Raw genomic sequence first — 11,906 nt, 5'->3', positions numbered from 1 at the left:
GCATTTGCTTACCACTTCAGTCCCAGGTCCTTTAGCTTTTTAATCTTTCAGATGGGGGTCTTGAGCTTTTGCCTGGGCCAGTCATGGACTGTGACCCTATCTACCGCCACCTTCTGAACAGCTAGGATTACAGACATGCACCATTGTGTCCAGCTTGTTTTTGAGATAGTCTCACAGTTTGCCTAGGCTGGTCTCTAACTTTGACCCTCCTATCTCTGCCTCCTGATTACCTGGAATTATGATTTGTATTTCAGCAGAACAAAGATGCTGAACATTTTTTCAAGTATTTATTGGCATTTGTACTTCTTCATTTGAAATCTGTCTGGCCAGTTCATTTGCCCATTTATTGATTGGATCAACTGCTCTTGTGGTTAATTATTTGAGTTCTTTATTCTGTATAATAATTCCCTGTTGGATAAGTACCTGCAGCCATTCTATAAGCTATCTCTTTCTCTCTGGTAACTGTTTCTTTTCTTGTGCAGAAACTTTAATGCAGTCCCATTAATTAATTCTTGCTATTACTGCCTGAGTTACTGGAGTCCTACTCATCAGCAGTTTCAAAGTTTCAGATCTTACATTCACATCATTGACCACTTGGAGTAGATTTTGTATAGCATGAGAGACAGGGCTCTAATTTCAGTCTTCTACATGTGAAAATCTAGTTTTCTCAATAGCACTGTTAGAGGGAACATATTTGCATATATTCTTCAATTTATGTTTTTGGCACCTTTGTTAAAACAGCTGTAGCTGTGTAGGCTTATTTTCAGATCTTCTATTCTGTTAGTCTACATGTCTATTTTTGTGACAGTACCAGGCTGCTTTTGCTACTATGGATCGTTAACATATTTTTAAGTCAGGTATTATAATTCCTCCAGCATTGCCTTTTGCCCAGCATTATTTTGGCTATCCAGGGCCTTTTGTGTTTCCATATGAATTTTAGGACTGTATTTCCTATTTCTGAGAAGAATTTCGCTGGAACTCTGATGGGTATTACATTGAATCTATAGATCACTTGGTAATATGGCCACTTCAACAATATTAGTTTTGCTAACCCATGAACGTGGATGATCTTCCCACCTTCCAGTGTTTCCTTCAATGTTTTATAAGATTTTATTCGAGAGGTCTCTTTCACCTCCTTAGGTTTATTCCTGAATTTTTTTTTTTGAGGTTACTATGAATGGGATTGTTTTCTTGATTTCCTTCTCAGCAGCCTGTTTGTTATTGATGTATAGAAAAATCTACTGATTTCTGTATGTTGACTCTGTATCCTGCTAACTTTGCTGAAAGTATTTACTAGATCTAAGAGTCTTCTGGCGGAAACTTTAGACTCTTTGAACTATAGGATCACAAGGACAATTTGACTTCTTCCAATTTGCATTCCTTTATTTCTTTCTCTGGCCTTACTGCTCTAGCTAAGATTTCAAACATCATACTGAGTAACAATGGTGAGGGTGGATGCTCATGTCTTGTTCCTTATTTTAGAGGAAATGCTTTGTTTTCCTCCATTCAATATAATGCTAGCTGAGTCTGCACATACAGCCTTTATTATGTTGAGGTATGATCCTTCTGTTCCTAGCCTCTTTGGACTTTTATGACAAAGGCATGTTAAATTTTATCAAAGCTTTTTCTGCATCTATTGAAATGATCACAATTTTTCTTTTTTTGGGTAAGACTTGAATTTGAACTCAGGGCTTCCCATTTGCAAAGCAGGCACTCTACCACTTGAGCCACACCTCCAATCCATTTCTGCTCTGGTTATTTTGGAGATGGGACCTGGGTGAACTATTTGCACTGGCTAGCTTCAAACCATCATCCTTCTGATCTCAGCCTCCCAAGGAGCTAAGATTACAGAGTGAGTCACTGGCACAGGCTGATTTTGTTCTTGATTCTATTTATGTACAGTATTACATTTATTGATTTGCACATGTTAAACCATCCTTTCATTCTTGGAATGAAATCCACTAAATAATATCTTATTATCTTTTTAATATGATGTTGAATTCAGTCTGCAAGTACTTCAATCAGAATTTTGTGTCTGTGTGTTCATCAAGGAATTGTTCTATAGTTTTTGGCCTTATCTGGTTTTGGTATCAGGGTAATACTGGCTTTACAGAATGAGTTTGGAAGGGTTTTTTCTTTTTGTATTTTATGAAAATATCACTTAGCAGAACATGTGCCTGCAGCAAAGGCAAATCTAAAAGCAAAGCTTATAGGCGTAAGTGCCTACAATTAAAAAAAAGAGAGAGAGAGAGAGATCTAAAATAAATAATCTAATGATCCACCCTCAAACTCTTAGCAAAAGAAGAAGACAAACCCAAAATAAATGAATTAGAGCTGAAAAATAATAAAATGAAAACCAAAATAATAATACAAGGGGCCAATGAAACAATGAATTGGTTCTCTGAAAAGATAAAACAAGACTGACAAACCATCAACCAAACTAATCAAAGGAAGAGACAGAAGATCCAAACAAATAAAAATAAGAGACAAAGATGAAGATATCACAGCAGATACCACTGAAGCGCAGGGATTAAGGATATCCCTAATGATATTCCAATAAATTAGAAAATTTAGAAATCTAGACATACATGACCTGCCAAAACAGAACCAAGATGATAGAAGCAATCTAAACAGATTTATAAGGACCAATGACATTGAAGCAGTAATAAAAAGAATCTCCCAACAAAGAAAACACAAGATCAGACGGATTTACTCCTGAATTCAAACAGACCTTTAAAGAACTAACATCAGTCCTCAAACTATACCATAAACTAGAAAGGTGCTAGCATAATTTGGAAAACTAGAGAATATAGAGTAAGTTAGGAATCCTGAATGCAAAAATTTGCACCAGAAAAATCAGCACCTTTTTTGTCTTAAAGAACTTTTCATTTTTAAATGAGAAAACTTATGAAAGAAGAAAAATCATGATCACAAAAAACATTTTATCCTGAACATGACAGGGCAAATAGACACTGGACTTATCTCCATACTCCATAAACCTTACACCAAGTGCAGTGTAAGTTGATGCCTGTCACTGATTACCTTAGTTGTACATGTGGCACGTAATGGTTCAACAAGTCTGTCCAACCTCTGTAGCACTGCACTTGGACACAGGGTAGAAAGTCTCACCAACATTAAAAATGTTAGCATCTGTTAGGAATAAAAAAAGGACAAAAATCTAGATTTAACATTTTTCTAAAGACAAAAATTGTAAATTCAAACAAACCTTTCATTTTTAATTTTCTTATTATCATAAGATTAATTATACAAAGGGGTTTCATTGTGATATTTATATACATGCATATAATGTACTTGGATAAATTCACTGTCAACATTACACTTTAACACTTGTCCCTCCCTCCTCCTTTTAAGCATTTTAGTGGTTTCACTGGGCTATTTTCATACATATATTTAATGTACTTTGGTCATATTCACCCCCTCATCACTCTGCCCGCCCTCTTCTTTCACCGTTATGTCAACAGTCCCCCTATTACAATTACTGACTACCCTTTTAATAGGAAAATGACTAGCATATAAAATAAAGCTTCATTTTAATGTAATAAGCCTTTGAGAATCACATATATTTATCTCAAACCTTATTTGACGTAAGTCGAATAGAGACCAACTACCATGTCGTACAAGAAAATAAAACTAGACAATTGGTTTTCAATCTTGGTTGCAGATTAGAATTAGCAAGCAAGCTTTTGAAGCATATCCATTCCTCAAGTCCCATTCCTAGACAGTTTTATTTAACCAAATAGGATATTTTTGGGAGGTTAGGAAAGGACTTGGGGTTTGAACTCAGGGCTTTACACATACTAGTCAAGCACTCTCCCACTTGTGCCAAATCCACAGAAAATTCAGTATTTTTTAAAAGGCTCACATGCAACAGAACAGAAATTCATAGAACTACAAAATACCTGAACTGGAAGAAAAGCTATGTAAGTTTCTACTACCTCAGCAGATTTTGGAGTGGGGGAGGCACTGTTACTCAAATTAATCCACACAATACCCAACAAACAATGTAAAACCACACATATTTCTGCTTAGCTATCACTTTTGCTCTACATAGCCAAAGGCCCTAATGGAAGAATAGGTGAAAAGAACCTAATACTTTACTTTTTAAATCATTCACATTTAAATCAAGAGATGAGAAATGAGAAAAACATTAGTGTTCTAAGTAAAATCCATGCTCTAAATCTAAGAAGTAACATGATTCCTCTCTAGTTGCTTCCACAGATTGTTTTGAATGTGTGAAAACTATTTTTCCATGTTGTGCTATACCAAATTCTTGATATTAAGCGCAGTACACTAAATTGAAAACAAAAATCCCTCATTTAGTTAAACAAAAAAGTTATCATTCGGATCAGCTAGAAATATAGCCCAAGAAAATTAACTGAGCCAGTACAAAGAAACTAGAAAAACCCTCCATGGGTAGAAAACTACAGTTCAACATTAAAACAGGCAAAAAAGATCACAATTTGTACTTTGAATAGCAAAACCTGCCTGGACTTTTAAGGGGAAGAATATAGATAGGAATATTCACTAAGCAAGCTAGAGCAACATTTCTTAAGAATTTTGCATCCATTCAACTTTCACTTTCAATAAAAAGGATTTTGGACTTTTTGTGTATCAACTGATGTTACAATGCCTCTCTGCTACTTCTATGTATTATAGTTTATAAAATGCTCACTAAAATCTTGATAGCCCAACTTTACTCACTTATACACATAAGTAAATTACAACGGCAAAATCTGCTAAAGCAAAGTGTTCTAAAACATTGTATAAACAGTCACAAAAGTCTTACCTTAATATCATAATGGTCCTTCAAACCATCTTCAACATGATTTAGAAACTCAAAGATATCTAGTCTATCAAGACAACTATCTAGCAGTGTATACATACACTCAAAAGCTGCCTTTCTAATATCCAAGCCGTCATCAACTGTGTGTTTAAATGGACCCATTTCTACCTGTTAAAGCAAGAAAGAGTATGTGAATATGTTATTTAAAAGTAAAAAGCTTAGATAAACAATGAAATCTTAACTTACCTCTCGTATAAGCTCCTTCCTAACTTTTGTTTCATTGTAAAGATGTGGAAGAACAGTATCTAAAAGATCCCTTATTAATGATGGCTTATTATGAGCTGCTGAATTAAATGTGACCAAGGCTACTCTTCGTACATTCAAATCTGGGTCTTCCAAAGTTTTTAGGAAATCGCCTGAAAAATCATTAAGCAATATATAATTATGGTAAGCTTAACATATAAGATAAACAGTATTTTTTCTAAATTAATTTAGCTTCTTATTCTTGGTATCACTGTTACTTCATGAAAGAATCTGATGAAACGGTAAGTGAAACATTAAGTTTATTTGGCAGCAAAGAGACTATTATTTCTTAAGTACATTTAATTGATAATCTACTCTTGGCACCTATAAATTCAGTGGTATTGACCTAAAGTTCCCCAATATTACTTTTATAGATACTTTATGAAGAGGTAGGCTACACAAAAAACTGACGGAGCCAACAGCCAAAAAAACCTAATGACTTTCAACACTCTCCTTTATAGCTCACTAAAAGCAACAACAAAAATTTTGGAGATCAGGTATATAGGAGGCAAAGAGGTGAGGACTGCAGTTCAAAACCAGGTAAAAAAGTTAGTGAGACTCTACCTCAGAAAAAAGCTGGGTACAGTAGGGCCCACTGTAATCCCAGCTACACAGCCACTTAAGAGACAGAGGTAGGAGGATCGCAGTCCAAGGCTAGTTTGGGCAAAAGCAGGAAAGCCTACCTGAAAAATAAACTAAAGCATAAAGGGCCAGGGGTGTGGCTCAAGTGGTAGAATGCTTGCTTAGCAAACATAAGGTCCTATGTTGGTCAATGATTTAGAAGTGGGGCTGAATGAAAAAATGAAATGTCTGATTATAATGAAGTTCAAAATAAGATTAACAAGATGAGGACAGACTCATTGCTTCACAAAGATTCAACAAATGACAGAGAGATGTGCCTCCAAGTGTTTTGTATCTTCACCTAAGAAATACCCGAGTTAGCAAAAACATAAAGAGTATTATAGGAAGAAACTGAAGCCTACCAGGACAAATACCAAAGATAGCATCTAGCTACATTAAAAGCAGATTTAGATCTGCTATTTTTACAAATGTGGGGAAGAATTAAAGTGTGAAAATCTATGAAGTCACACAGGTAATGGATTAAGATCATTTGTTAAATGTATAACTTTGGGCAAGTTCTTTAAGCAATCAATTTCCTAATCAATGAAATGAAAATTATACTTTTAGGGCTACTGAGCAGAATAAACAGCATGTACAATTGTTGCAAACAATGTCTGGCTCATAGGTAACATAACTGCACAGTAGAAATTATTTCTCATTCTATGATCCCAACTTTATCAGCAATCTTTTAGAATATACACGGAAATAAAGGAGAGATGACAGAAGAATTATCAATCTGAAACAAAGCAAATGGACAAAATGAAGAGAGACTTCAGACACTGAGGAGAGACTTCAGACTTCAGTAAACTCAATACTGGTGTCCAGAAAAAGTACTAGAATTGATCTTAAAAGGCTTAAGTGATAGCATGACTTCAAAATTATTTTGATGTACCAGAATAATCCTCCCTTTGTTTACATAATTCCTAAACCGGAATAAACTAGAACATTGTAAGAATAAATAGAACAGAGCATATATCTGCTTTCAGTAAAGCATAGTATATTTTAATATTGTTAGTATCATGGACAAAATGGTGTTTTGTGAAGAGTAGACTAGTGGTCTCTAATTCTGTAGTCCTGGAATTCAATTTTTAAGTTTCTTAGGTGGTACTAAATGTTCAAAGAGTCAAACACTGAACTATATGGTAATTCAATTAGAATGATAATCACCTGATTGAGTAATTATTTCAAGTATGCACAACTGACTACTGTCAAATTTTGAAACGTGTCTCTAGGTATGTGGCACAGGCCTCTTCCTCTGTCCTATCTTGTATAGTACAAAATTATGAATAAACACATCAAAGCAAAAAATGGGTTGTAGGGGAGGAATGGAGACAAGCTTCTTCTCATACAGACTTTATTATTTCTAAGTCCTCGCAAGAGCACCAATATGTGCCTATGTCCTCTTAATCTGAACTGGTAATCTCTTTCTACAATTCAAAATATTTCCTTTTTCCTTTTCTGGCATTGCAGAATAGCACAAAACTATAAAGCTTCTCTGCCATATCCCTCTAGTTTCTCTCTTGTCCTCAGGAAAGCACCAAACTAAGTTCTGAGAGTTTTTGGTAGCCACCAACTCCAAAGAAACTAATGATAAAAACAATAAAACACAAGATGTTATAAAAATATTAAGTAATCTCGGAAGCTAATTCCTGTCTTCACAGAAACAGAGATGGCTCTAGTGTTTCTTGGGTATATCCTCTTAGTTCTTCTGGGAATTAGCTCTACCCAACTTTATTTTCTTTGTTCTTAGGTTATTGCCACCTTATGTGAGAACATTTCCTTCAGTCCCTGAGAACTGGAAGGTTTTAAGCAATAATTAAAACTTGGGCCTCGAACAGCGCAAATGAGGTTCATTTGTATCTGAGAGGTGACTTATTAGTTAGATCTAGTACCTTTTTGTTTCATTCACTGAAGTTATCTTAGGTTGTCCAACAGATAGGACTACTAGATAGGTTGATTCTAAAGACATGCCAGTATATTTACTAGTTTTAATTATTTCTAAAATCATCTGGTAATGATTTTAAACTAAGCAAGTACATATAAATGAATCTGTTAAAGCTGTAAGATCATACATTATCAACAATCTTTTTAAAGAAACAATTTACCTTATGAGCATTTTAAAAATCATTAATTTTTAGTCACTGAAATTCTGAGTTCCTTGACAGTAACTCTGTATTTCCCCCAATAGCTAATCAGTACATTTATCTTTGTTTCCACTTACCTATACAGTTCTTTAATAGTGGATCAATAGGTTGAGGATGATCAGAAATAGTAAACTTCACAGCTGTAACCACAGAGCTTCGGGCATATGAGGAGCCTAATTAAAAATAAATTACAAGTCTAGTGATACATAGTACCTAAGAATCCGTGGACATTATTTTTCAAAGTATGCAACATAATACCAGTGTATTAAATTCCTTAGAATTCTCTTTGGCCTAAAAGAATATTTGTTACTGCTCTCAAGATACTAAAGGAGCAAAGTTTACTTACCTTAGAAATATAATCCCATTACATTGCAAAAGAAATAAATTCTTCTGTTAGGCGGGGACCCAAGGAAGGAAAAATGGAGAATCCAGCCCTTACAAAAGGGGGCTGGTTAAGTCCATACATAGCTTATAAAATTTTCAAACTTTTTACTAAAAAAAGAAATTTTTAAAGAATGGACAGCCATTACTACCTTATACTTGTGCTAATGGAGTCAACACTGGTAAATCCAAACTCTGTTCTTAAGATCTCTCATTTGAAATTCTTTCTTCAATTAAAAAATATTAATACTAGCAAGCTATTTATGTTATACTAATTCAGGAGCTGTCTCTTCCATATTTTAAGGCAAAACAGTAACATTAAAATGTAGTCAGGAGAAGAAACTAGATCAGATTAAGCATTACTTAATTATACTATCTTTCTTCTAAACATCAAAAATGCATTTGGAAAACAGCCCTACATAGTAACACAAAGTAGCTTTTCATCACATACCATTAGCTTTTATGTATTAAAAAGAAAAAAAAGGTATGTTTTAGCTTCCTCATTAGGCATGTTTCAAGGTAGCCAATTGTCACTAAATTTCTTTAAGTAAGAAAATCCATATACCCACCTGATATCAAATACCCCTTAAGCCGTGGAAGAAGAGTTTCTGGATCAATTAGAGTGAGTTTTCCTAGACATTCAGCAACAACATTTCTGGTACCTTCCTCTGCACACTCGCAGTGCTTTAGTAGTAAGGCCCAGATGTTTTCAACATATGGTTTAAGGCCCACCACTGATGCAGAGCTAATAATCTCCTTCAGGGAATGAAGCAGAAGATACTGCCTCTTGGGTTGACTGGTTATTTCTTGTAAGACAAACGGCAGATATTCAGGAAGGTTGCCCACACTAATGCTGCCTAAAGCATAGGATGCAGCTGATTTCACTTCTTCACTAGGAGATGAGAAAGCTTCTAATATTACAGATTTTAGTTCCAACTGCCCACTTAAGTCAATATGATGCCCAACTTCTCCAAGAGAAAGGAGTGCTAAGAGACGAATGGAATCTGTAGACCTTGAGTTCTTGACATCTTGAATAAACTGACCTACTACAGCTGGACCCTCTTTAGGGCATGCTCGAGTAAGGGCAGCCACACATTTGGCAATGGAATAGTAAGACTGCTTATGAGTAAGAGCTGTGCTCTGAGAGTAAACTGGACCAGTCAGCATGCGCAACAAATCCATATATCCTAGATTATTTGTTCCAGTGACAACCAGAGCTTGGAAAAAGTCTAGCATGGCACTAAGCGCTCCCCCCTGCAGTAAGGGTGATCTCACAAGTCCAATAAGTTCATTAAGAATGGATCCACTTATCTTTGAAAGGGAGGAAGGATACACTTTTGCCAGAGTAGTAAGAAAACTGATAGCCATCTGTGAAACATGCATATCGCTTTCACTGATAAGAGGTGGGAGCTCATCTAGAACTGCATCAATCATGGCAGCTGTCAAGCTGTCACTATAGTTTTTAATTAAAATATCTAGGGCAGAAAGGGTGCCCAGTTTCAGAGCTCTCTGGTTTTTCCTGAGAAATGAAGCAAGGATAGGAACCCCTTCTCCCAAGATAGGCCTCAAATCTATCTTCAAAGGTGATCCAGCAATCAGTGTCAATGCTTTCACTGTAGTTAACCGGGTAATTTCATTCTTAAGTCTCTCCAAGAAAATCTGAAGTGTATTAGGCAAGTCAGAACCCAAATTGTCTCCAAGGTTGCAAATAATTTGCCCCATACAGGAAATAGCCCTTTCCTTGACTTCCTGGTCAATGTCTGCTGCTTTTAACCTCTTAATGGTACAGGTAAATAGATCTTTGATGTAAGGAGTGGCATCAAACGAAGAAGGCTGATCTAAAGGACGGATTACTTTGACAAGCTGTTGGGTAACAAGAAGTGCTTCTGATGTAATCTTGTAAAATGGATCTCCAACACAAGCCACCACTGGAGGAACCAAAGCCTGAACGTGAGGATGGAAGACTTGAGGAGAGTGGTTACAGAGGATTACGTATAGGCATGACAAAGCATCAATCTTCAAATTTGATGAGCTTGATTTATCGTTCAATGAGAAAATGATTCCTAAAAAAACCAACAAAATATGTAATCATTTCTGTGCAGTTTAGCAAAAATTAAAAACCAACTCCTAAAATACTGCTAACATTCCCACCTTTATAATATGATCTCTAAAGTAGTAGAAACTTCACAACTTAAGTGCTCTATGTACAGCTTAAGTTGTCACAAATTTCCCTTTTCAGGGAAAAAATTACTTACATTCCCCTAAGTATTAAAATAAAAAGCCCTTTAAAGTTCCCAAAGAGAATGATCATTTCTCACATACCTGGTACAAGAACAGGAATGTGTTGCGTTAGGGCCCCGGGTAATACATTTACCAGTTCAGTTAACATGTTAAAACAACACTGTCGGGTCTTCACACTTTTTTCTTTCATCTGCTTGTGCAGAGCTTTAACAATGTTGGGAACCTGTAATCATCATATACTCATTAGCTGGTTCATTCACTGGTATTTCCTCAGTATACTTAATATGAATTATGGGATATGAGAAGAAAAAGAAAGAATTTATCTCTCTTTTTTTTTTTTCTGGCAGTACTGGGATCTGAACCCATGGCCTCATGCTTGCTAGACAGGCAATTCAACTTGAGGCACTCCTCTGGCCCTATTTTGTGTTTGGTATTTTCTAGATAGGGTCTTGAAAATACTAAATAATAGGGTCTTAAGAATTATTTGTCAGGGCTGGCCTTGAACTGTGATCCTCCTGATCTCTGCCTCCTGGGTACCTGGGATTGATTATAGGCATGAACCACTGGAACCCAGCTTTTGGTTACATTCCTGATTCATTTCTCTACTGAGACTACTAATACAGGCACTGTTAGATGTGAACCAAATATGCTGCATATTCTATATATGTTCTCCTGTAACTGTATTTGCTTGATCGTAAAAAAATTAGAGAAAAACTGTCATTTATCTTTCTGCAGAACAAAGTAGTCTTTCTTCTTGATTAAAATAATTTCCAATCAAAAATTTAGGAATCTTAATTTATAAATGGAAAACCAGCAGAGAGCATTAAAGGAACTAAGATGAATTATGGAAAAGCAAAGATAAAATAGTCTCTTTCTCTCTTTTTTTCCCTTTCAGTTTGCTGGTACAATGAAAGCAATTTCACTTCAAAAAGTAGTTACAAACTGCAGGGGTACATTCAGAGACATCTGGTCTAAATTGTGTTAGAAAACACTATAGACAGTAAAACTCTCTACTGACAAATTTTATGGACGCTAGGTTACAAACAGAGCTTCTAAAATCCCTCAATAACAAAACAAAAAGAGATTAAAAACAAAACCAAACAACCCTCCCCAAACAGCAACACTACATAGACACCTATCATACTAAACGATGATCAGAGAAATAGGGACAAAAGAGATTAACTAATACTCTGTGGTATTATCATAATTCCCAATGATTCCACTAAACAATCTCTAATATCTACACACTTAGTGCTTTTATCACATTTTAAAATCAATGTTCATCATTATGGATAAGTTCTCAAAATTTATTTACTTGCATTAATTGAAAACAAGATGCATATGGCATGTGTTATTTCCTCCTCTTTCAAATCTGTTTTGTAATCTATTAAAAAAATAGATATACTTATAGA

General features: G+C 35.3%; 1 protein-coding gene across 1 annotated transcript in view; it reads right to left on the bottom strand.

Moving 5' to 3' along the window:
• Positions 1–11,906, bottom strand: part of Cand1 (cullin associated and neddylation dissociated 1) — a 57,745-nt gene that overhangs the window by 20,266 nt on the left and 25,573 nt on the right. The window contains exons 9-14 of the mRNA XM_074083857.1: positions 10,576–10,717; positions 8,823–10,316; positions 7,950–8,045; positions 5,051–5,220; positions 4,808–4,972; positions 3,043–3,150 (exon numbers count right to left, since the gene is read on the bottom strand). Of these exons, the coding sequence (XP_073939958.1) occupies positions 3,043–3,150; positions 4,808–4,972; positions 5,051–5,220; positions 7,950–8,045; positions 8,823–10,316; positions 10,576–10,717 (2,175 nt within the window). The remainder of the gene's footprint in view (positions 1–3,042; positions 3,151–4,807; positions 4,973–5,050; positions 5,221–7,949; positions 8,046–8,822; positions 10,317–10,575; positions 10,718–11,906) is intronic.

The sequence above is a fragment of the Castor canadensis genome, chromosome 8 (genome assembly GCF_047511655.1).
Source record: "Castor canadensis chromosome 8, mCasCan1.hap1v2, whole genome shotgun sequence".
In the NCBI taxonomy this organism is placed as follows: domain Eukaryota; kingdom Metazoa; phylum Chordata; class Mammalia; order Rodentia; family Castoridae; genus Castor; species Castor canadensis.
This window is presented reverse-complemented; position numbering and strand designations above follow the sequence as displayed.